Source organism: Protopterus annectens, chromosome 5.part0 (genome assembly GCF_019279795.1).
Source record: "Protopterus annectens isolate FY-2018-M chromosome 5.part0, PAN1.0, whole genome shotgun sequence".
NCBI classification, from domain to species: Eukaryota; Metazoa; Chordata; order Ceratodontiformes; family Protopteridae; genus Protopterus; species Protopterus annectens.
Window position 1 is genome coordinate 1137291856 of NC_056735.1, and position 26733 is coordinate 1137318588.

Genomic DNA, 26733 nt, shown 5'->3' on the forward strand with positions numbered 1-26733 from the left:
TAACTCGGCTCTAGCCAACCTTTGTTCAATACTACCTCTTCTTAAAGTTGGAATGATTATGTCCAAAACCCTAAAAGTGAAAGAATGAGAGGGACACTCTTTAATATGCCTGGCCAAAGCATTAGTGTCATCCTGCTTGGATCTCATAAAGGTGGTCATAGATACGGTCCCTTAGCCTTCTCTTGGTTAGACCCACGTAAAATGCTGTACAAAAGAACAGGTGGCCAAGTAAATCACATTTTGGTGTTGCAGTCAGCATAGTACTTGGGTTTGAAAACAAAATTCATACTGGGATGTTGATAAGTCTGTATATTACTAATGCTCTTGCACCTTGGGCAGTGTAAACAAGGATATGTTCCTTTCTGACCAGGTCCCCTAGTACTAGACTAGTGGATTTCCTTATATTCGTGACCTGCCGGTCATTACATAGTTGCCTCTTAAGATTATTGCAATTCCTATAGCAAAATGTTGGTGCAGGTCCTACGATCTTGCTAATTTCTTTATTTACCGAAAGGACATTCCAGTGCTTCCTAATCACACTTCTTACACTTTCCACTTCATTGGTGAATTTAATGACATAACTAAGCCTTTTTCCACGGATATTGGGGCCCATAGTGGCTCCCATCCTACATCCATTCTTAATATGGAACACCGGACTAGCATCATGTTCTAAAACTCCAAAAATTTCATTTCTTACCCTTCTAACCATAGTCATGTCATATCCCCTATCCTAAACAGGGTTTCCATATTATTAACTTCATTCAAAAGATCATCTTTATTTTGACATAGTCTAGATACTCTTATAAATTGACTAGTGACTATGCCACGGAAGGTATAGGTTGGGTGCATGCTATCTGGTGCTAACAATGCATTCTTCCATACAGCTTTCCTGTAAATCCTGGTCACAATTTCACCCTCTTTTGTCAACCTGAGCGTGGCGTCAAGGAAATTAACTTCATAACTTGAAATCTCCACTGTAAACCTCAAGAAGTCTGTTGTGGTTTGTAGATAACCAAGGAAATGATGAAAACTATCTGACGTACCTTCCCAAACTATAAGTATGTCATCCACGAACCTTCTATAGTATCTTATGTATCTAGAAGATTCGTGGGTAAACAGGAACAACTTTTCCCACCAGTAGACCACCAAATTAGCATAACTATTGGCACAGGGGGTGCCCATGGCAACCCCCCATGCCTGTAGATAATAGTCATTTTCAAAAATAAACACATTGTTGTTAAGCACTGTGTCAAGAAGCTGAGTTATCCTATATATCTATATTTGTCTTGGTATATAACCCTGCATGTTCATTTGGGGTGACACTCCTCCACCATGAGATGTAGGATTAGAACTGCCCCTTTGAGTTCAGCTACACTGATGTACAGGAATGGTTTTGATGTCCAAAGGAAGCATTATGGAGATGTCGTTTGAATAAATATCTTGCCATTGTTGTCCCATAAGGGTATATAGTTACACATACATTTTTATACCATAGATACATTTTATATCTGTTGCTTTGTGATTATGTGGTTATGTTTGTTTTATGATTTATATGCATGTGTATAGTATATTCCCTAAACATGATGTGTAGTATACTACTATGTAAATTTAGTGGTAAATACAGCACTTTCTTATAGGTTCTTGTTAATTTTTTAGACACACAACACGTTCTATGTTTCATGTAAAATAAGTATCAATAGGATAGTAATGCTGAATTGTGTATTTTGCAACATGGTTTATCCTAGTACATATGAAATAGTTTGTAGTTCGTGTAAATATACAGATATTGCTTTTACTTCATCACTAGAGAATTAATATATGTGTTTATAGCGGTTTTGGTTTTACACTGATATATATATTCCCTCATATATATTTTATATATTTTTTATGTTTATTTACTGAAGTTTATATGTGGGACATAAAATTTTAGTAATAGAAAATATACATCTTTATAGGTCTTACGCATGGTGGGTAGGATCAGTATGAAGAATGTATTTAAATGCTGGACCTATATTAAATTTTCTTAGTTCCCGGTCTCTATGGTCTTGCTTTAGGACCGTGGGGACAACTTTTTAGGTCAGGAGGAACTCCCTACTGAGAATCCAGACATGTGACCTTAATAGCGAATAGGATGATGTTTAATTTGCAATGGCAAACAGTTTGTTGATGCTTCTTCGGTGCAGCTTTTTTACCGATGGTGGAACTGTCTTAAATAACTTGCATTGTATAGATTTTCTTACAATTAAGGTAAGGGATTCTAGCTATGTTTATATGAGTTAAGAGACAAGGAACACCATGATAGTATTTTGATGAAAGAACTCTCAGTCTGTGAGGGATGTGTTCTCATTTCTGAATGCCATTTGCCAAGTTGTAATGCTTTTGTTCAAAATATGCACTTTTGAATTATGAGCTTGTAAATGCATTTTTTATGTCTGAAGTCTGCAGCGTTTTGTTTAGTCAGAGGGTTTTGGTAATGCTTTGAAATATTTTGTGATGAGTGTGAGTGCTGCACTTTAGAAAATGAATTGGATTGAATTTAAACTGCATTTGAATGTAATGATGGCTTTAAATTGATAAAAGGCAATTAAGCTTCATTTTAAATTAATGAGCCCGCCAAAAGTTGTTTAGTATAAGTATTTTGGAATCATTTTATGACATTGTATCTGATGAAGCATAGTTTAACTATGCGAAAGCGCTTATTCTCTGTTTCCAATAAATGAATTTTTTACACATTTCCATCGTGGATATTTTCAGTGTGTCAGGAGCTTGAGTTGGGACTACTCTATAGAAGGATTTACTCGTGGTGACTGTTCTCACTTTTTGGACTTCATATTTTTAAGAACAGCCTGCCTGGACACTTGTTATGGGAACAACTGTTGTGTTATATTGGCATACTAGAAGGGCATTAATGCCTGTGATTGAAATGTTTGTATGTATGCATTCCATGAGAGCCATGGCAACTTATGCTGACTTTTTCAGAGACTCTTCACTGCATGACATTTTTGAGGCTGCTGCTTGGTCTTCCATGCATACCTTTATCCAGCATTACATTCTGGACTGTGCTTCCAGGGCTAGGGTGTCCTTCAGTGAGTCCATCCTTAAAGGAGTCCTGTCATAATTTCACCTTGGGTCACCTTAGTGTAGGACTCTGATCCACATATCGGCTCAGACGGATTGAAGGAATAGGATACAAAAGTTATGTACTTACTATAGTGATGGATCCTTTTATTCCAGTCCATCCAATATGACAACTCACCCATCTTCCCCCTTCCACATTTCTAAGACCTGAAGGATTCAATGAGAAAAGGTTATATAAGATTTGTTTTGTCTAGGTCCTTATGTGTCTGAGAAACGATGAGGTAACTAAGGGGAGAATGGCATTGTGGGAAGGAAATTTCTTAAAGGAGATCATGTTTGAAGCACTAAAACTGCCAGGTTGGAACCGACAAGTGGCTCGAGGATACACATGTATTGAATGGACTATAATGAAAGATGTATCATTATTGTAAGTACATAATTTTTGTTTTTACATAATTCTTACGTTTGAACAAGCTCTTTACGTTCCTTTACTTTAGACTTTTGTTTAGACAGTTTTTATATTCTTGGAAGTATAAGGCACTTTGTGTTTCAGATGGTCATGAAAAAATATACACAGTTGGGTCACCGTCTATTCCTGACTGTATCCTTGCTATGAATGTGCTGCAACATAGAATCCTAACAAGCAGTTTTTAAAGTTGCATCAGTCTAATGTATTGTAATGGCCACTTACTGTATATGCTGATATGACTGGGTATGGCACATGCACATGATGCACTATATTGTTCCTGCATGTCCCCACTTTGGGCAAGGGTGGAGAAACAATTTCCTAATGTAGTTATGCCTACAGCGTTTAGTTCTGTGCATAGATGTGTGTGTTTTGTGAAGGAGACACATATCCTGTGATATATGCTTTTCTTCCTACACTCTGAGGTGGATTTCTGTTTGCTTATATCCATGCCCCGGGTGGGGGGTGGGGGGTGGGGGGGTTACCAGCATTCACTTGCAGGTTTTACTTCTGCCAAGACAACAATGTTTGGGATCTGTTTTGTGGCCTTTGGTCATGTGAAGGCCTAGCTTGCTTACTATTTATCATTTGTTGTGTTCCTAGCTTCTTTTAGAAACAAACTAGTCTACTAAACTAGTGCATGCTTGGGGCGGGAACACCTTGTCCCAAGAGTAAATTGTATTTAAATTCAGACAGAACTAATGGATGTCCTGTGATGAGTATTGCTGATAAGAACTGCAGGAAGAGTTACATGCTTAGAAGTTACGATTTCAAGCCTTGGCAGTTGTGCAGGAGTACTATATTATAGTAACTTTCTCCACGACAGTTTTTATTGCTACACAATGTTAATTGTACCTGAAATAAATTGACTTCTGACAGATTTTTGCTTTTGACAATACTGTAGTAATTTATTAGCATAGATCATCAACTATAAACTATTGCCCAAGTCTTCAGACGTGACTGCACTTTGACTTAAAAAATGTGTGTTAACGTATTATGAGGTCTGCTATTACTTTAAGAAAAAATGAATGGTATTTTGAGTATTACTGTTTGTTTATGAAGCAATGCCTCAATAGATGCAATTTTATAAACTACTACTGATGCTAGTCTAGGAGTTTTACTTGGAGGTCGGCTAATGACAGCACTTTATTTTTTGCATTTGGTAACTAGCTTGATGTTTATAGTATATTTAACTTGAATATATTTGTCATATTCCTTAGGAATTGGTGACTACTTAACTGAAAAGTCGGAACAGTCTTCTGCACTGAAGTCTTTATCATCAGTCTCTCATCTTTCCTATAGTGAAAAAAAACAATTTAGCAAGGCTTTACGTGAGCTGCGGAAAGCAGTTAAACGAAACACAGCATGGTAAGAGACCTGGATTTTTTTCTGAATAAGTTCTCAAGATTTATATACAGTGTCTGCTTCAGTGATTGAAGCAGTAGATTTACTTTAGGGATGCCATTTTCTGTTGAGCAACATCATAGAACTGTCTGCTTTCTTTTGTAGTATTAGCCTGAAACTTCAGCGCAGTGAATGGCTATAGCAACACACCTTATTGCACCTGTATAATGAGTGATGAAAGAGTGTATGTGTTGAAGGGGATGGAAATTTTAATTAACATACAACTACTTGGTTCTTGGTACTGTTTAGTTTTTAAGTCTCTGGTACAAAAAGAGAAAGGGTCGGTACAGCTGACTCTAGTGTAGAGGATTGAAGCTCTGACTATGGTCTAGGCAATGCGGATTCAGTCTGTGACCTAAGTTATGGGGGGGGGGGGGTCAGCCAGAAAAAGGAGGGAGTGGAATCTGACACTAGTCTAACCAACCTGGCGAAGTACTTTCATATGCATTCTTCTAGCTTTGTAGTTAGACTATAGGTGTATTACAAGATGTGGGTGGAAGGACTATGAGTTCACAAACCTGCCAAGCAGAGCATAGCTGTTTTGCTAGAAGTTGTAATTTTTTAATGAATTCATGTCCCAACACATATTTGTGTGGGACCTTAGCATGGCAGGTATTGCATCATGCCCTTTGGCTAACAGGGTAAGGGTTAAGGAACAGGAAGACTCTCCTGACTGCTGCAAGATGATGGCTAACGATTTCTGTGATTCACTTCTCCTTTGCTTGGTGTTCTCAGAGAAGAAGTAGGGGAACAAAAGGAGCCAGTGATGGAAGGATCCTTTCTGGTTACAAGAAGATCAGAGCCACAAAGGGAAACAGAGAAAGGGTTTTGTTTGAAATTCTTGGATTATTTTTACTTGCTTGATTTCTCTAGATGAGTCTTCATGTGCTTGAGCATGCTGGCACCAAGTGTCATTTACTTTGGGTGTTTATTGCTTTCTTCCATGTGGGGTGAGTGGAGTAAGATTTCTATAGTTATAAAGGGGGTCTGCTTAATATGATGTTGGTGCACCCCAGAGAAAGAGCAAGATGGCCATTACATTACATTTCAGTGAACGCTCTTAATCTGACACTATTGTTAGAGTAATAAAAATGCCCTTCCACAGGGAGGGTGGAAACAGTTTTGGTGTTTGCATATTTTTGTCAGACTTGCTTGTAAATTGCACAGCTGAAGTACATCATTCTCTGAATTTTTGTATGTGAGCTGTAATTTACAAGCTCTTCTAATTAAGCAGATGTATGATGCAGTCTTTTAGGTAGTTGGCATACCGGTGAATTTAATCTTTTCTGCACCTGATAATTTGGGTATCTGTTTGTATTTTAGGTTTTTCAAGTGCCATTAACTGCTTGTTGCTCTGCTCCTGTTAATTGCAATATACATTTGCAGCTATCTTTAATGTTTCTGTTTCATGAAAAACTGGTCTGTATTAGATCATCGAACGCTTAGGTAAGCGAACATTGATTAATCGACCCTATGTAAGCAAAAGCTTACAAAACCGAACTGTCAGAACAACAGTTTTTTTTCCAAGGGAAAAAAATCGCTGTTCCAACCAAAAAAAAAGCACATTAAAGCATGAGATTAAGTGGGAGGGCTTCGCCTCCCACACACCCCCGACGTGGGGGGCTGTGCCCCCTACACCCCCCTACTTAAATATACCAACTCCGAGACTGCAGTACAGTGCCGAAAATGGCAAAGTACTGAAGTGGCCAAGCAAATTCTTTCCCAGGGAAAGAATTCGCTTACATGTCACTTTGATATTTTGCAGTTCAACCAAGACGCATTCAAAAACATGCGTCTTTGGTCTGCTGATAGGAACCCTGAAAAACTAATGTTTGCTAGTGACAGACTGACAATCATCTGCCGCTACTTTTGATGAACATCCACTACATTGCAATTTTTCATTGTGTGCGCAAAGTAAAGCTGCAGAGTAAATGTTGAAACAAAAATACATTTTGTCTTCAAGTGCTCTGACATATTTTTTCAGAATAGAAAGAATTTTGTTTTTCAGCACAGAAATTTAGTCAACAGCAACTATGGTACCAGTAGGTAACTTTTAAGTCCATTATAGCTGATTTCAGTCCAGGTGCTGCTTCTATCACCAACAGGTTGGTAGATTAACTGGTTTACTGATTCTTATATAGTTTTTGAAGCTTTATTCATGCATGCAGTCGTTTCATTTTTTTTCCCTTGTAGCTACACTCCTCTCTCTGTCACTTCATCTCTGAAAGCACATATTACACAGACTGTACTGTGTTCCAGCAAACTGTCATGACTTTCTGAACTGCTGCAATCATCCCTCTCTCTTTGCTGGTAGAATCTTTGAAGAGGAAAAGTAAGGAAGCACACAAAACATATGAAAAAATGCATTCAAAGAAAAGAAGAAATGTTGATCTCTTATAATTTATAGGTCTGTAGGTTTAATAGGAGATTACTAGGGTAATGGCTTATGGGCTGTTAAAAGCCAAGTTGTGCTACTAGCTTTGATTTAAGCCATAAACCTGCAGTATGAAGTTTATTTTTAATTTTCCTACTTTATTTAGTTTATTTTAATAACTGTTACTTTCTTTTATTCTATAAGTTGAGGTTTGTAGAGTAGGACATTTTAAAGCTAGTTCTCAGTGGTTTTATTTTAAATGACGATCTGTAATGACATCTTCTGTTTAAAAACTTTGCTTTACTAAGATTTTTAAAAAAGATTTTCTTTTCTTCATGTAATTAAATTGCTATGCTATCTTTTGCTTTTTTGTAAAGTTTTTTTATGTTATGTTGTACATTTACAAGGGACATGAAACACAGAATTAGCAGCAATATCAATTTCTGGTTGCTTTATTTTTTCTTAAAAAATCCTGCTAATTTACATTTTTTCTTGGGATGATAGATTCATTGGAAATACAAGACAACTGAGCCACAAGACAATTTACACCTTACCAATACCCTGTTTATGCTATAGCCCCTTTGCAAAAAGGACAATGCAGATCAGTTCTGTAGTAAATTTATAAGTATCAATATAGTCATCAGGGTTAAATTTGAAGAATGTTAGGCTATCACTTTGTTTAACTTGCAGGGGAAGATACCGATGAATCTTACTTTTTTGTGTGATGAAAATGCAGACCTTTTGATTGGATTCTTTTAATGGTATTACATGGCTGTAGTACAAATAACCCACTGTGAAGCAGAGATATGGTAACATTCTGGCATCTGCCAGAGTAAGGGTTTTTATGGGTCTTGTTCAGTGGACACTTCACATCTCATGCTATCGTTTCTGAACATTCTGGATATTTTACATTAACTACTCTATCAGATGGGCATATGTTGTCATAGCCTTTTAGCTGCACTTTCCCCACGTAGATTCTCTTTAGCCGGCCATCCACACTAATATAATGGTTCATTATTTGATTCAGTGGTGTGAGCGGATAAATCTTTCTTCACTTTTCCCATGTGTAACTTTTAAGTTTTATAGACAGTACCTCTTATGGGAATTGTTTCTGAAAAGCTACACTTTATCCCTTTTAAACTCCAGTCCAACCAATTTCCCTTTATTGAAAATGTAGTTTAGTGAAAAATGTTATTCTTTCTCCGTCTCTACCATTCACTAAGGAATATTTAGAACAATATTTTTGCATTTGTGTGTACATCATCTTGCAAAATGACACAAGATATTGCCAGTGTCATTTCAGCCTTGATATTCATATTATCATTAATAATATTAACTAAATATTGTTGAATGTATGTTAATGTTTTACCCGGAAAATGAGTTGATTCACAACTTACTTTGAACTATTGATCATATTAATTCTTGTCTTTGACAACTGGCTCTTATGGATGCTAGGGAAGCTAGTCTACAACTTATTATTTGAATGTGTACTCTATTAAGAATATCAGTAAATTAATTTATTTTTATTTTTTTTATTTTATTTGCTTTTTTGTTTACCAGGAAAATCTACTGGGCCTAACAGAACCCATTTTCAGTGGAGGCACGGGAAGAAAAGCTTCACAGTACAGAAAATTAACAGTTAAAATTACAAAGATCAAATTACACAGACATTAAAAAGCAATTACAAGAATAAGTGTGTGCACATTGTTGAGAGAACCATAACAGAAGTATACAATTTTAAACAATCGGCAGAAAAATAAGTATCTACATATTTTATTGAGCCTATAAACTCTCTCTACAGTAGTACCAACACAAAAACAGTGGTGGCAAGACATAGGGAGTCACACCCTTATTGGGGGGGCTTGGTACAAGTATACTTCCAGCATGAGGAGAGGTGATTATGAAGGAAAGTTTTGAAATTGGAGGGATTTTGAGTTGCTGTAATGGATAGAGGTAACTTATCCCAGCTCTTGGCTGTTGAGAATGAGTAAAGAAGATGGCCGGGTGGGAGGTTAGATTTGTGAACCTGCAAGAGCTTCTGATCCTCTAATCTAAGTAGCCTGTTTGGGAGGTAGTAGTTGAATGTAGAGCTCAGAGCAGGACAGTCTTGGGTTTTGAAGAGGATTTTGTGAGCAGTGGTTAGTTGTAAGTAGGAGTGGTAGTTTGGTAGCTCTAAACCATTTCAGTGATTTGCGAGCAATGCAGTGATGGGTGGAGTATTTGGAGATGGTTGCGAATTTAGCGATTTTATTGTGGCATGTCTCTGGTTTGAGTTTAGAGGAGCTTTGGATATTAGTGAGTAGAGGGCACCATAGAGAAGATAGGGTAGTAGGTATGTTGTGGCTAGGGTCATTCTTGTGGACGAGCTTAGGAAGTGATTATGTCTATAAAGGGTTCCAAGTTTAAAATGTGTTTTACAAATATTGTGTTGCGTATGAAGGTTGAATTTCATATGTTTGTCACTAGTGACTCCAAGGAGCTTTGTGTGGCTAACTACTTTGATTAATGATTTATTAAGAGAAAAGATGGTGGACTCGTTCCCATTTAAGGGAGTTGTTTTTTTGGGGAAGAAAAGTATGATTTTGGATCTTTTTGGGTTCAGGCCTAGGTGGTGGTTGTGTATCCAGGATTCAGTGGAGCAGAAGGCATTTTGAGGTAGTGTGGGTAAGTCAGAGATAGAGTTGGCAGAGCAGATGGTAGTGGAGTTGTCTGCATACTGAATAACAGATCCTTGAGATAGTGATGATTGGAAATTGTTTATTTTATTTATTTAAATTTGTTGACCAGGAATGTCCGACTGGACGTAGGTCCATTTTCAGCGGAGGCCCTGGGAGAAAAGCTCCACAGTTAAAATAAACAGACAGTATTTACATTGGATTACATAGTGATTAACAATTTACATAGCAATTACTTACAACATATTTACAGATGAAGAACATAGTACATCAGTAGACAACTAGCATCTTTATCTGTGAAGTGCATACCAGACATTAACAAATGTTACAAGAAGAAGAAGTTCATGCTGTATAATAAGTACTGGCTTATGAGCATCTGAGCTTGCTATAATTAAGGTAGTTAGTGGAGTGGAAAGAAAGGTAGTGGTTGGATGGGGTGGATGATATTAGAGTGGGAGTTGCAAGGGCATAGCCAGCATGTTTTTAGTTGTGCTTTTAGTAAAGTTTTGAAGTGGGTGCATGATGGTATGGAGGTAATTGTGGGTGGGAGTGAGTTCCATAATTTGGCTATGGCACAAGAGAGTAGTGCTTCACCAGCAGAGTTATTGGCTTTAGTGATCTGCAAGTGATTTTTGCTGCTGGATCTTAGTGGTCTGGTGGTGCGATAGGGTTGGAGTAGATTCTGGAGGGATGGTACATTTAGTGGATGGTTTACTAGTTTGTGGGCGAGTGAGAGTTGATACCATTGAAGGAGGTGAGGGAGTTCAAGCCAGCCCAGTTCAGCAAGTGAGAGACAGTGGTGACTACGGTAGGATGCCCCTGTGGCGAATTTGGCGATTTTGTTGTAGCAGGTCTCTAGCTTGTTTAGATCACATTGCCTTAGGTTGGTATATATTGGAGAGGCATAAAGTAGGGTGGAGATAAGGTGGGAATTTGCTATTGAAATCTTTGCTGCTTTGGTGAGAAATTGCTTATTTCTGTATAACGCTTCTAGTTTTTTGTGGACTTTTTTTTATAGTCATGGATATGTGAATGTCAAATTTTAGTTTGTCTATTTCCACTCCTAGCAAGTTGGTATGTTCAGTTGGGTATATAGTGGTGTTGTCTTTTGCCGTGATGTTAAAGTGAGAGTTGTTTTGAGTATGTTTGGTGGGTTGGAAGATGAGTAGTTTAGTTTTGTTTGGGTTGAGTATTAATCGGGCATCAGATAACCATGTTTCAACAGAGGAAAAGGCTTCCTGTGTGACGTTTTGCATTTTTGGCAGGGACTGGGCTGAGCAGATGATGGTCGAGTCATCTGCGTATTGTATGAGTGTGCCATGTTTGGTGGCAGAGGCTAGATTATTGGTGTAAACCGAGAAGAGTAGGGGTCCAAGGATGGATCCTTGGAGAACCCCTATGGAGACAGGTAGTTGGGGAGTTATGTCATTCTGCCATACAACGGATTGTTGGCAGTCAGACAGGTAACTCTGAAACCAGTTGGTGACCGATTGTGAGAAGGATAGGTTATTGAGGACAGAGATAAGTTGTTTGTGTGGGACCATGTCAAATGCTTTAGATAGGTCTAGGAAAGTAGCAGAGGAGAGATAGCCATTGTTTTTATGCTGAAGGATAGTGTTAGTAAAGGAGAGTAAGGCAGTGGTGGTGCTATGGTTTGGTCGGAAACCATGCTGAGTACTGGAAAGGAGGTTGTTAGTAAGGAGGTAGTCTGAGACCTGAGAGTGTATGCATCTCTCTAGTATTTTGGGGAGTGGAGAGAGAATAGCTATGGGGCGGTAATTAGTTAGTTCTGTGGAGGGTCCGCCTTTGTGGAGGGGAATTATATGTGATACTTTCCACAGTGTGGGAACGTAACTTTCTGACAGAGATTGGTTAATCAAGATGGATACTGGGTAGGCCAGAGCATCAGCTGCGATTTGTAGGTATTCACTTGGGAGGCTGTCTGCTGCTAATTTGGTGGGTTTAAGTTTAGTTAAGAGTTTTTTATGTTGGAGGTAGGTACAGGAGAAAAAGAGAAGGCAGTGGGGAGATTACTAGTTGAAGGTGTGGGTTGGAGGGCAGGGGGGTTGTGTTGTTTAGCTAGTGATAGTATGGTTTTATGAATATATAAAAGAGGATGGGTCCAACTATGGACCCTTTGGGAACATCTGAAGCACTGTTGAAGAAAGAGGAGGTGGAGTTTTGCCATCGAACAGCCTGTTGTCTTTCATTTAAATAACTGGAGAACCAGTTAATAGTATGGGGGGAGAGACTGATATTAAAAAGTTGAGTGATGAGTAAAGGATGAGAGACTGTATCGAAGGCTTTGCGTAGGTTGAGGAAGAGGGCGGAAACAATTTTGCCAGTGTCATGGGCTCTTTTTACAGTATCCTTAAATGAGAGAAAGGTAGTTGTAGTCTGAAGACATGTTGTGATAGTGACAGTTTTTGGTCGTCTAGAAGGCAGCGAAACATTTTGCTAGGATTTTGGATAAAGGAGAAAGAATTGCAATGGGTCGGACGTTAGTGATGCAAGTATTGTTGCCACCTTTGTGGAGGGGGAGAATGAAGGCCTTTTTCCAGAGTTTGGTAACGTATGACTCAAGGATGGATTTGTTTATAAGAATGCTTATTGGGTAAGAGATACCATCTACAGCTATTTTTAGGTATTCTGAGGGTAGATTATCAGGGGCATTGGAGCAGGGTTTTAGTAGTAGGCATTTTATGGTTGAGGTCAGGGTGGGCTTTATGGTAGAGGAAGAGGAGGGTGGGTGAGTATTTGGTTCTGGAGTGAGTTGAGTATTGGAAGTGGAGATGGAAAGAGTGGATGATCTAAGTGTGGCAAGTGGAGTGATTTGTTTGAGTGAATTTTGCTGTGACGTCGGCTATGAATCCACTCCTCCCAGTACTGTATCATATTAGGCTCTTTTCTGACTTGCTGAATGTCTGGCAGTGAATTAAGTTAATCTTTACCTAGTACATTGTGCAAATTTCATAGTATTATTGTAATCATAAAATATTCAATTCCCAAATAAACCTCATTGAGTATCTAAGGATATTACTTCACCTGAGGGAATTATTTTAATTTATGTGTTTGCCTGTTTTCATAGGTTCATAGATTAGTACTAAGCTAACTGCCCTTACGTGCCATTTTAAGCCTAGCCAATTATCCCTTGTGAGACTTTGAACCCTGCACCTTGTGTTTGTAAGGCAGACACCTTAACCATTAGGCCACCCTCCCAACCCGTTAATTGAGTAAATAGACTATTTAAATACCATTTTCAGCCATAACACTGGTCAAAAGGCAAAGAGTACAGATTAGGAATAATAAAAATGTATACATTTCACATGGATTGTACTGTCAGTGTTCCAACAGGTAGCACAGTCACCTTTTCAGAAGGGTGTGGTTTCTGTTCCTACACTAGACTGATGGATTGCTGACACGCAGTGCAGCATAAAGACATGCTGCACTCCTCAGTGTGTCACCTTTCAGGTGATACTTTGAACCAAGACCCCCATCTGCCTGGCTTGGCGTTAACTTAGGTGAATATGAAAGATGCCACTGCAGCTATCAAAAAAGTAGAGGAAGTTTCCCAAAACACTGGCCAAATTTCCTAGAGTAGAATAAATATCACCTCAATTCTTTCCTGAACAGAGGCTACTAGGCTAGTGGGACTGAACTGGTTAACAAAAGATAAACAAATAAGAAATTCATATGGATTGTCATCTAAATAAGCAAACATAAAAGAAAAAAATGGAATGCATACAAATCAAATACAGGGTAGCAGGTGTTAAACATTTCAATCTTCTTCTCTTTCGTCTGTTCCTGTTAGGGGTTGCTACAGCGGATCATCTGTTTCCATTTCTTCTTGTCCTCTGATATTGCTCTGTCACACCAACCACCTGCGTGTCCTCTCTAAACACATCCATAAACCTTATCTTAAGCCTTCCTCTTTTCCGGCAGCTCCATCCTTAGCATCCTTTTCCCAATATACCCAGCATCCCTCCTCAGCACATGTCCAAACCAATGCAATCTCGCCTCTCTGACTTTGTCTCCAAACCGTCCAAACTGAGCTGACCCTCTAATATAATGATTCATAATCCTGTCCATTCTTGTCACACCCAGTGCAATTCTTAACATCTTTAACTCTGCCACTTCCAGCTCTGACTCCTGCCTTTTTGTCAGTGCCACCATCTCCAACCCATACAACATAGCTGATCTCACTACCCTCATGTAGACCTTTCCGTTTCACTTTTACTGGTACCAGTCTGTCACAAATCACTCCTGACACTCTTCTCCGCCCATTCCACCCTGCCTGTACTCCCTTCTTCACATCTTTTCCACACTCACCATTACTCTGAATTGTTGATCCCAAGTAATTAAACTTGTCCACCTTTGCCAACTCTACTCCCTGCATCCTCACCATTCCTCTATCCTCCTCCTCATTCACATACGCATATTCTTTCTTAGCCCTGCTGACTTTCATTCCTCTCCTCTCTAGAGAATATCTCTACCTCTCCAGGGTCTCTTCAACTTAGCCCCTACTCTCACTACAGATCACAATGTCATCTGCAAACATCATAGTCCAGGGGGCCTCCTGTCTGATCTAGTCTGTCAACCTGTCCATCACCATTGCAAATAAGAAAGGGCTCAGAGCTGATTCTTGATGTAATCCCACCTTCACCTTAAATGCATCTGTCACTCCCACTGCAGACTTCACCACTGTCATACTACCCACACACATATCCTGTACCACGCTTACATACTCCTCTGCCACTCCTGACTTCCTCATACAATACCACAACTCCTCTCTAGGCACCCTATCATATGCCTTTTCCAAGTCCACAAAGACACAATGCAACTCCTCCTGATCTTCTCTATATTTCTCCATCAACACTCTCAGAGCAAACATCGCATCTGTAGTGCTCTTTCCTGGCATGAAGCTATACTGCTGATTACTAATCATCACCTCCCTTCTTAACCTAGCTTCCACTAATCTTTCCCATAACTTCAAGCTGTGACTGATCAGTTTTATCCCTCTGTAGTTACTATAGCTCTGCACATCACCCTTATTCTTAAAAATAGGTACCAAAACACTTTTTCTCCACTTCTCAGGCATCCTCTGACTTTCCAAGATTTCATTAAACAATCTGGTTAAAAACTCCACTGCCATTTCTCCTAAGCACCTCCATGCTTCCACTGGTATGTCATCTGGACCAACAGCCTTTCCATTCTTCATCCTCTTCATAGCTGTCTGTACTTCCTCCTTGCTAATCTGTTTCACTTCCTGATTCACTATCCCCACATCATCCAATCTTCCCTCTCTCTTTCTCTTCATTCATCAGTCCCTCAAAGTACTCTTTCCATCTGCTCAACACACTCTCCTCGCTTGTGAGTACATTTCCCTCATTATCCTTTATCACCCTTACCTGCTGCACATCTTTCCCAGCTCAGTCCCTCTGTCTAGCCAGTCAGTACAGGTCCTTTTCTCCCTCTTTAGTGGCCAACCTTTCATACAACTCTCTATATGCCTTATCCTTGTTCTTCACCACCTCTCCCTTTGCCATGCTCCTCATCTCCTTATACTCCTGTCTACTTTCTTCATCTCTCTGATAATCCCACTTCTTCTTCGCCAGCCTTTTCCTCTGTATACTCTCCTGTACTTCACCAGGTCTCCTTGTCCTCCTTCCTCTGTCCAGATGTCACACCAAACATCTGTCTAGCTGTCTCCCTTACCATCTCTGCTGTATTTACCCAGCTATTTAGTAACTCTTCACTGCCCCCCAGTGCCTGTTTTAACTCTTCCCTGATCTCCACCTCACAATCGCTCTTTTTCAGCTTCCACCATTTGATCCTTGGCACTGCTCTCACACTTGTCCTCCTCTTCTTGATCACCAATGTCATTCTACAGACCACCATTCTATGCTGCCTAACTACACTTTCCCCTGTCACCACTTTACAGTCTCCAATCTCCTTCAGACTGGCCCTCCTGCATAGGATATAATCCACCTGTGTGCATCTTCCTCCACTCTTGTACATCATCCTATGCTCCTCCCTCTTCTTAAAATACGTATTCACTACAGCCATGTCCATCCTTTTCGCAAAATCCACTACCATCTGACCTTCTGCATTCCTCTCAACACCATACCTGCCCATCACTTCCTCATCCCCTCTGTTCCCTTCACCAACATGCCCATTGAAATCCACTCCAATCACCAGTCTCTCACCCTTGGATACACTTAACATCACTTCATCCAACTCGCTCCAAATTTTTTCTTTCTCATCCATCGTACACCCAACTTGCGGAGCGTATTCATCATTACACCATCAGTTTCCAGCTTCATAAACATTACTCTGTCCGACACTGTTTTCACCTCCAAAACACTGTTTGCATACTGTTCCTTCAGGATAACCCCTACCCAATTTCTCCTCCCATTCACACCATGATAGAACAATTTGAACCCGCCTCCTATACACCTGGCCTTACTCCCCTTCCATCTGATCTCTTGCACACACAATATATCCATCTTCCTTCTCTCCATCATATCAGCTAGCTCTCTCCCTATACCAGTCATAGCTTTTAAGCACGTCTTCCCCCTTCTTCTCCTTCGGCCAACAGTAGCCTAATTTCCGCCAGCACCCTGTTAGCTAATAGTGCTGGTGGCGGTCGTTGTTAACCCGGGCCTCGACCGATCCGGTATGGAAATCTGTATTGTTGCCCGTATATGTTATTTGGCAGAAGTTTTATACCAGATGCCCTTCCTGACGTAACCCTCCCTATTTATCCAGGCTTGGGACTGGCACAAAGAAATGCACTGGCCTGTGCATCCCCAGTGACTGGGTTAGGTGTTGCACATTTCAATACAACTGTAAAAAAACATTAAGTAATATATTTACAGATTAACTCTTCTGTCATCATGGACTTTGAGGTTAGTAAGTTAGAGTGCAGTAATTATGAAAGTTAAATGTTGAAAGGTAAGAAAAAAAGTCTGGAAGAGTGAAGTAGGAAAAGTAGATGGTAAGGTGAAATAAGTTATGATTATTAAGATAGATGTTGGACTAAGTTGAGTATCTAAAGCAGATACATTTGTATTATTCAATTATGATGTTGTTTTAGATTTGTTTGAAATGTTTGAGCATTTGCTTTGTGGAATCCTGTTTGGCAAGCCGTTGCAGTCTGGAGCCAGTTTAGCAAAGGATCTTTCCAGAGCTTCTATGGAAAATGATGGTATTTTATTTTGAGGCTGTCTGTGTTCTTAAGGAGTATGTGGTTTTCTGTTTCATTAATTTATTTGCCAGAGGGGATATATCCCTCATTAAGCCGTTTAAATATTAGAGAAGTAACATGTAATTTGATCTGGCAGGTACTGAAAATCATTTGGCTTTTCTGTATTTTTAGATAGATGTATGACTCTTTAAAATTTAACTTGTATTATTCAGTCCATCCATATCATTTGATGGAACTGTCTCACTGCCAAGTGCCAATGCAGCAGACAGCTTGCGCTTCTCCCCTACCTTCCATAATGCATTACTGCTCCGCTCTCGTTTGCTGCATTTTTTATGTATTTATTTTTCTACAAAGCCTTATTTTTTCCTAGCATCCAAATCATAGCAGGTGTTAAAGGTTTTGCTTATTGTTTTTTTCATTTTTCCCCCCTTCTTTGTCTTGTCATCGGGCTGCAAACCCATTTTTTCTTTCTCTCACAACAAGTTATAATGTATTCAGGGGAATTGTTGCATTTCTTATTGCGGTTGATTGTAATCTCTTGTTATATTGCTGTGCTTGTTTCTGCTTAGACCTACTGTGCTTTTTAGTGGTGTCAGGGGCAGTTAATGGTAAGACCTTAAGTTTTAATAAATGTATGTCTGATGTGGCCCTAAGATCCCACCTCCGGACACCCATGAAATATGCTTGTGGTGGGCATCAGGCTAGATAATCTGAAGGAACAGTGTGATATCTGTAACTCCTTTGAATAAAGGATGCTTTTAAAAGACCATCAGAATAAGTTATTACATAAGGGTTGTCACCCTTGAGAAGAAACCAGAGAAGAGAATAAAGAAAAGAAAAATGGAGCTACATCACAGGGATTCTATTTTTTTTCCCAAGCTGCTAGTACTAGAACAGAAGTTCACCAAGACCTCTCAATCAGCACTGATCCATCCTAGACAGAAGCAACAGTTCACCAAGTCTTCATAGCTGGCAGTGAAACCCTCACAAATCTGGAGCTTTAAGGATCTGTCTCCAGCATTTCTTTTCAACTCTTGCTTAAGGAGGAATCTTGTTCAGCAATGGAACTTACGCCCGATTTTTCTCCAAGTAGAAAAATAGGGAGCTTTTCTACGGAGAAGGAATTTTCCAGGTACATGGAGTCCAAGCCCACCTCAACTCTGTCAATGTTCAGTGAGGTCTGTAAATGTGCTGTTAATTGGAGTGCATTATGAGGGCATTTAATGAAGCACAGATGGGTGTCATACCCACCTCCCTATTCTAGGGCAAGACTGGTCAGGACTCCAAACTTTTATATCTTCATCTCTTTCCTTGGATCAAGCATTGGGAGATTTGAAGCACTACTGATTCCAGTACGATCTTTATCAGTGCCAAGAGGGCTCAACCCTTTTACAGCAGCTTTTTTTTTGTCTCCTGTTTCTCTACATCACCCCTTTTATTGACAGGAACAACTAGGGCATAAGAAGTCTATTTTAAGCATTCAGCGTTTGTGTAGACCTTGATTTTAAGGACCTTTTATGGTATCTGATATTTCAGGCTTTGACCTTTCGATGGCAAAATCATCTTCATGTTAGGGATTTGCCTTGGGGTCAGTGTTCATAGTTAGGTACTAAGCTATTGGCCCCAGGTCTCATACAATCCTAGCCAAAAGGGTACCCTGGCTTTCGCCACCCAAGAAAATTATTTTCTTGTGCCCCTGTCAAGCAGAGCCAAAGAAGTGATCCCCAGGGTGAATTTCCTATTACCCATCCAATCATCAAGATACCTATGGTATATTTTTCTGGCAGTTGGGACATTTGTTAAGGTATGATGCCCTACTTCATCATATTTTTTTACAATTGCCAGGAAATATGTTTGGTCATTTGAGGAGTGAGGAAGTGGTTCATTCAAGCGAGCACTGTACATAAATGGAACTGAGTTTTATCGACCCAATAGAAGAATGAACTGTGCTGTTTATTATGGTCATACTTGAATATGGTATAAGGCCACCACTTAACATGGTGTTTGGGCAATAAGGATTTAACTCCTGGATGTGACAGTTTATTTGGATTGTTGGGACATTTGCTGAAGTTGGTATACTCTCCGGATTGGATTTTTCTACTTCTACGATGAGGCGAAGGGTGCCGGTAGTGGACTAACACGTAATTCATTTATACTGAGTGGGACACTACTACATTTGTGTGTTTGGGCCACATAATATCGATAAGTTATATGCATTGTTGGGCTGTGTAAATAGACATTGCAATATAACAAAGGAGCCCAAGTTTTTTTTGGTTAGGACTGACACGGCAACAAATGTTATTTAATACCTGGATGTAAACGTTGGTTTATTATTGTCAGTTTTTGAAGCCTGTAAGATTTGTGAGATCTATGGGCTTGATGTTCACTAACATTTAACATATTGGGGAGTTTGTGTTTATATAGCTCCATTTTTTGCAAATTATGTATAACAACTTATAAGCTGTCCATACTGCTCTTTCATTTGTGGAATGTTTTAAGGGGCATATGAACAGTGACTAACAAGGGTTTATGGACAAACCGTGTTTGGAATAGAGGTGTTATATGGTCAACGGACGAAGAAGTGAATGTTGACGTCTGGATAATTATGGTGAACATATATTTAGCCACTTGGGGCCCTGCATCCACAAACTTTAATACAAACTATAGTTCACTTATAATGGACACTTATTTAACAACATTTTTGTTAAAATTTAAATATATTTAGGATTGTTTGGTTTAACCTCTTATTTCTATAAGCATTATTTGTTAGAAGTAGTAGCAACAAACTCACTGTTTTTTTATTTTTGTATGTTAGTTTGATGGTCTGTTGGGAAATATATGGGATCTTAGGTATGTGAACAAACTTTAAGACAAGTTATGTTATAGATATGGAAGTTTGTTCTAATTACTCAATGGACAGCACTATTTTTGTATTAGTGCACATCAGACTATATAGGATGAGTGTGTATATGTATTTTTGATATATATGCCAGAGTAGTTTTTGGTATTTTTGAATTTACAGGTTGGTTTGTTTTATAACACTTAAACTGACATTTATAGGCTATATGGTCTTTTGATATTTTTAATTGATTTAGCTAAGGGTCTTGGGGTCAGTAACTTGTGATTATCGCAGTGGAGTTTGAGTTTTTCACTCTAGCGGAATTGATATATTCGATTACATGCTTTGGTATTTTTGCTTGACAGTTTTTGCTGTTTTATATTTAATGTATAACTTGGTACTGGATCTGCTGTAGTTTTTTCCTGTGAATTGTTAGGATAGATTGCTTAGGGCACAGTTCTGTTCATGTTGTATAAGTCAGTAATTAAGTGCATCTGAATAGATTATATATAAAAAAAAAAAAAAAAAAAACCTTCTACTGTATGCATATACTATCTTATCTATTTTGACATTGTAACATTTATTTTATTGTATTCTGTCTAACGTTGTTATTGTATATCTTAAAGGATTTTGTTTATACTGCATATTATTAAAATTAAACCGCACACTCACTCCATTAAACCCACCACAACCTCTATTCCAATAAACCACAAAACTGAACAAAAAATACAGTTCCAAAGGAACGTTCGAGTGTAGCAGTGTAAAGTAGCTAAAATTAGCACAAAACTGCATACCACCTCTCTCCTTCTACACCCATCCACAGTCTTCCAACACAGATAACTCAATCACCATGTCACCAACACCACACTCCCACAACCATATCATCCCATTAATCTTGCCTTCCCTATCCATCTGTCTTTACTTTTTCTCCTTCATTACTACTTATCACCATCCACTTAACACTATGCACTGTATCAAATCCCCCACCCTACCATACACACAAACCATCCCTTCATACCTGCAAACGCACAATCAGTTATCCTTTACCCTTTAATTTTTCAACTCATCTCTCCTATCCATTACTCCTCACAATCCAAAAAATACCCCAGCCTCAAATACCACTTCCTAACTGTATTCTACCTTAAAACCATTACCAGCATTGCAGCCGAACTACTACTAGGAGGTGATATCCACCCCAACCCTGGCCCCAACATACAACACCCATGCCACACCCAACCCCAACCTCCCATTTAAGCATAAACCCACTGATTTACTCATTCTAAACCTAAACATTTGCAGTAATAGAACAGTTACATGGAATTATCTCTGTATACAACCCAGACATTATAGTGATTACAGAAACATGGCTTAAACCCCACATTAAAGATAACTCTATAACTCCACCTGGCTTCAACATATTAAGAGTTGATAGACCTCACAGAAAAGGTGGTGGCATTACCCTTCTTTGCAAATACAAATTAAAAGTCCAGCTCCTTCAAAAAGAAACCCCAGATTTCAACACTGCCGAGACCCTATTCACCAAAATCCTACTAAACCAACACAAACAACTAAACCTACTCAGCAGTTATATACCACCAGGAGACAACCTTAAGAACTAGAATCTATACTCCACTGGGCTTCCTACTCCCTGTCCCAAGAAACTTTACTCCTAGGTGTTGTCAACATATACTGGAACACTATACACTCACCCATAGCCACCAACCACATAAACCTATATAATTTCATACAACTCATACACTCGCCCACAAGAATTGACAAAACCACCAAACGAGAATCCACCTTAGACTGGATCCTGACTAACCAGCCCAATACTGCCCACCTATCTGGAATACTACCTGACTCCCTCAGTGACTATAATCCAACCTTTCTCCTTTGGCACAAAATAAAATATACTAACACCCCCGCTCTCTTACAAATCCGTTCCCAAAAAAACTTCTCCCCAGAACAATTCTCAGAAGCCCTAAAATCCTGTGACTGGGCTCCCATACAAACCCTTCCCCTGGATAATGCAGTAGAATACTTTAAAGCCAAAATCCTAGAGATTTTAAACCAACTAGCCCTACTAAAAACTATAAGATTGCGAAGTAACCCTGCCCCCTGGTTAAACAAAGCCACAAAAATCTTACTCAAGACTAGAGACAAAGCATGGTTAACTTAGGAAAAATACAAAACTCCCGTAACTAGGCAAAGCTTTGCTGAGCTCAGAAATGAAACAAAAAAGCAGATTAGGTTGGACAAGAAACACTACTATATTTCCCTACAAAGTAAACATAACAACAACCCACAGAAATTCTGGGCTGCAGTGAACAACATCCTCCAGCCTGGTAAAGCTACCACACCACCCCCAGCTATCACAGGTACTGATCCACACATAGCCTCTAGTTTTAATAACTACTTTACATCTTCAGTACTGAACCTGGTAAGTGCAATATCACCCATGTCCCAACATCGACCCTTAAACTACCAGACTAACTCCACCCCCTTCACTTTTAACCCAGTTCCAACTACAACCATTCAAAATCTCTTAGCTAAACTCAAACCTACCACCCTAGCTGCCGACGGTCTCCCAGCTCAATATCTCCAAATTGCATCCAAGGCCATCGCCTACCCCATCTCCCTACTCATTAACAGATATATCTCCTTGTATTCCATTCCTTCATTATGGCAAACCTCATATATCATCCCTCTCCACAAGGGAGGTCCATCTACTGACCTCTCCCAACTACCATCCCATTATTATCCTATCACCCCTCTCAAAAATTCTAGAAAAATGTATCCACCACCAAATCCTTACCCATCTGTTAACTAACAACCTTCTAACTAAAACCCAACATGGATTCAGACCTTCCCATAGCACCAACACTGCTCTAATTAACTTCTCCAATACCATAAACTCGCATAAGAACCAAGGGAAGCTGGTCTCTGCCACCTTCTTAGACCTGTCCAAGGCATTTGATACAGTTTCCCATAGCAAACGCCTCACCTGCCAAGCAGAACTCAACCTTGATGATAGTTTTACAGTTACCTAAACAACCAATCACAATCTGTCAAATGGGGCAACTCCCTATCCCCCCACTCCCTGTCACGTGGTGTCCCACAAGGTTCAGTCCTTGGTCCCCTTCTCTTCAACATATTTACAAATAATCTCTACCTAGCTACCACTAAAGCCAACATCATCCAGTATGCGGATGACACTACTCTAATCTGCTCAGCACCAAACATCCAATTACTACAAAGTAAAGCCCAGGAATCCTTCACTGAGGTAGAGAACTGGCTAAACAACTACCAACTAATATTAAACCCCAAAAAACACAGCTAATACTATTCCACCCAATCGATCACTCCTCCGCCATCTTTACCATCATGTCAACCAATGGCACCCTCATCACCCCAGTAACTGAGGCCAAACTCTTAGGCATCACTATAAATTCAACAAGCACATATCCCAAACTATCTCTAAAGTCCATAAAAAACTTGGTTGCCTGTATCATTGCATACTATTCCTAACCCCCGAAACTAGAATAGCCAGAACTCATCTCTTATCAACACTACTATACGCCTCTCCAGTCCTCACCAACATTAACAAAACTAACCTGAACAAACTCTCCACATGCTACAATAATATAGCTAGGTTTGCTGCCAATAATAGATCACATTCCCACCACTGCCAATCCCTAATTAAACTGCACTGGTTAGAATTTTCAAACCTCCTACGCTACCACCAACTGATCATAGCCCATCAAATTCTTTTTCATCCAAGGAAGAGCCCTGCCCTAGCTGACATAAAACTTTCACAACCCCAAAAGGGAGCTGCTTTCATGTAACAAAAACCTGATTGAAATCAACCCATGCAATAACAGTGCTGGAGAGGCCCTATTCTCTTATGATGTTGCTAAAGTATGCAACACCCTCCCACCTGAACTCAGGCTGCAAAGTCACACAAGCACCTTTAAGGGCCTTCTTAATTCACACCTCTTTGCTAACCCTCTCTGCAACTGCAAAGACCCCCCTGGAAGACTCACTACTCCATATAAGTGACCCACTGTGTGCCTCCATTGCATACACTATATTCTCACCTGATATACTCACCTGATATGTACTTTTTTTTTTTTTTTTTTTTTTTTTTTTTTTGTAAATATTGCAAATAGGGGTTCAACTCCTGAGTATCTTATTGTTTTACAAAATTGTTCATGTACTTCTTTCTTTCTCTTACCTTGTATACCAGTTCTGTTAACTTCCTTAGAGCTTTTCTCCCCAGGACTCCACTGAAAACGGACACTTTTTGTGTCCAGTTGGATTTATCCTGGTAAAATAATGTTAAGATAAAATAAATAAAGAATGCTAATGAGGAGCTCTGCTTGACATAGGTAGTCTGTTCCAGAGTATGGGAAGTCTCTGGGACAGGAATCTATCTCTCCAGCATGTTCTGTTTATTGTGGTGACAAGGTTTAGGTCCCCAGAGCATGTAGCTCGGAGGGATTGGGATTTCTTTAAGTGGAGCATGTCCAACAGCTCTGGGTTTGACATAGCTTTGTATGTTAGGCAGAGATCGCCTCTGAGTAGGCGATATGTGACTGAGTAAAGCTGGAGTTTTTTGAGACTGTCTGCATAGGGCATCTGTTTGAGGCCAGTAATCCTCTTTGTGAGGTATTTCTAAGGCCTTTCCAGTTGTTGTAGATGTCTTGTGAGCTACATACCAAAAGGGGCATTGTACTCTATAATGGGTCTAATGAGTGATGAGTAGAGGGGAACAATGATCTCTTTTTGTCTGGATGAAAAACCTTTTGTGATGAGGTGTGCCACATAGAAGGATTTCCTGACCACTGTGGCGATGTGATTATCAAAGGAGAGACTACTGTCCACCTGTGTTCCAAAGTCTCTTATCACACTTTCAGTGTTAAGTAGAGTTCCGCCTATGTGGTAATTCATGGGTACAGAGTTTTTACCAAAGGGGATGACCATGCACTTTTTGGCATTGAGCTTGAGGCCATGGCTTTGACACCAGGCATCTGTCTCTGTGAGGCCCTGTTGTAGATGTCCACATTGTTAGGAATTTTCGATTATGGCTCCTAGTTTGCAGTCATCTGCAGACTTAGTTAGCCAAAGACCTTCTGTGTTAGCCTGTACTTCAGAGAAGTAGATACCAAACTGGAGAGGACCTAGGACTGTACCCTGTGGTATTCCACTTGTGACTGGTCTGAAGTCTGATTTGGAATCTGCTACTTTCACAGTGCGGGTTCTGTCAGTAAGCCAGTTGGCAACCCATCTTGTGACATCGGGATTTATACCTAGTTTAGTGAATTCATTTATAATTCCAGAGTGGGAGATGGTGTCAAATGCCTTGGCGAGATCTAGATAGGCTGTGTGGACCATCTTACCCTCATTTATGGCTTTGGTGACTGCTTCAAAGAAGTCTATCAGGTTTAGGTTTAGGAGACATGATCTGGCTTTTAGAAACCTGAACTGTTGGGTCCAGAGTTTGTAGATCTCCAATGTCTTTGTTTGAGTTCCATGATGATATGTTACATGGCCTTGCAGACCAGGCTCATCAGGCTAATGGGGTGGTAGTTTCCGGGGTCTGTCGTGGCTCCCCCTTTGTGGAGTGGGATAACTGTTGCGGTGCACCATTCAATGGGCACAAAGCCTGAGGTGAGGCTATGACTGAACATGGTACTTAGGTGGGGTGCCAATTCATTCTGTAGTTCGTGTAGTAGGCCGCCTCGGATGTTGTCAGGTCCCATGTATGCTGTGTTCTTGGCTTTGGAGAGTGAGGTTTTTACCTATGCAGCCGTGATTACAGGAACTTTGCATTCTTCCGTTATAGAGATGGGCCCTTTAGGGGGTGAGAGGGGGGTAAAGTTAGCACTGAATCTATCTGCCAGGATGTTGGCAATATCGGTTGGTTCTGTATATTTAGTGCCATTGTGCTGTAACTCAGAGCAGATCTGAGTGTTGCCATTGAGATTCTTGACATAGCTATAGAATGCTTTGTGGTTGTCATTAGAATCAGTGGCGATTAACTAGCTTTCGAGGATTTTATGAGGGATCTCAGCTTCGTACTGAGGCTGACCAGAGAGTTCCTCCAATCATGGGATTTTACTCTTTTTTTGCAACAGTTTCTTTCATCTTTTGTAGAGTTTGTTTATGGCAGAGGACCACCAGACTGGCTTCCTTTTTTTTTTTGGAGGATAGCATTTTGGTTCTGTTAGGGATAGCACAATCCATGCAGTTGTGTAAGTGCTTATAAAGTGCATTTGTGCAGGATTCAGCAGTCGTACCTCTATTGTCCATCTGCATGGGTGTCTATCAATGCCAGGCCGTCTTCACTGTCAAATTTGTCTGTATGGAAATAAGTTTTGATACCAGTTTTGTAGAGACTGTCCACTCTGTCACAGCATAGCAAAACATATGAACTACCTCCTTTGGCTCCTCCTCTCACCACCCACCAATTGAGAGATTTTGGCATTAATTGTAAGCTCTACACTCAGATTTGAAAAGCCTCAAGAAAAGGCACCTCTCAGGGTCTGACTAGTCCTCCCCTCTCCCTTCTGGAAGGACCCCAAGTCTAGATTCCAAGGAAGAGAACTTAGAAGAGGAGGCATTTAGATTTCCTGTAGAATTCAGATCTCAGGGAAGGGAAGGGCTTCTCCAGTCCCCTCTAGATGACCC

General features: G+C 39.8%; 1 protein-coding gene across 1 annotated transcript in view; it reads left to right on the plus strand.

Annotated features, from left to right (window-relative positions):
• The window catches only part of CCDC138 (coiled-coil domain containing 138), a 1743291-nt gene that overhangs the window by 178691 nt on the left and 1537867 nt on the right, over nt 1–26733 (plus strand). Inside the window, exon 3 of the mRNA XM_044070994.1 lies at nt 4765–4912. Within this exon, the coding sequence (XP_043926929.1) occupies nt 4765–4912 (148 nt within the window). The remainder of the gene's footprint in view (nt 1–4764; nt 4913–26733) is intronic.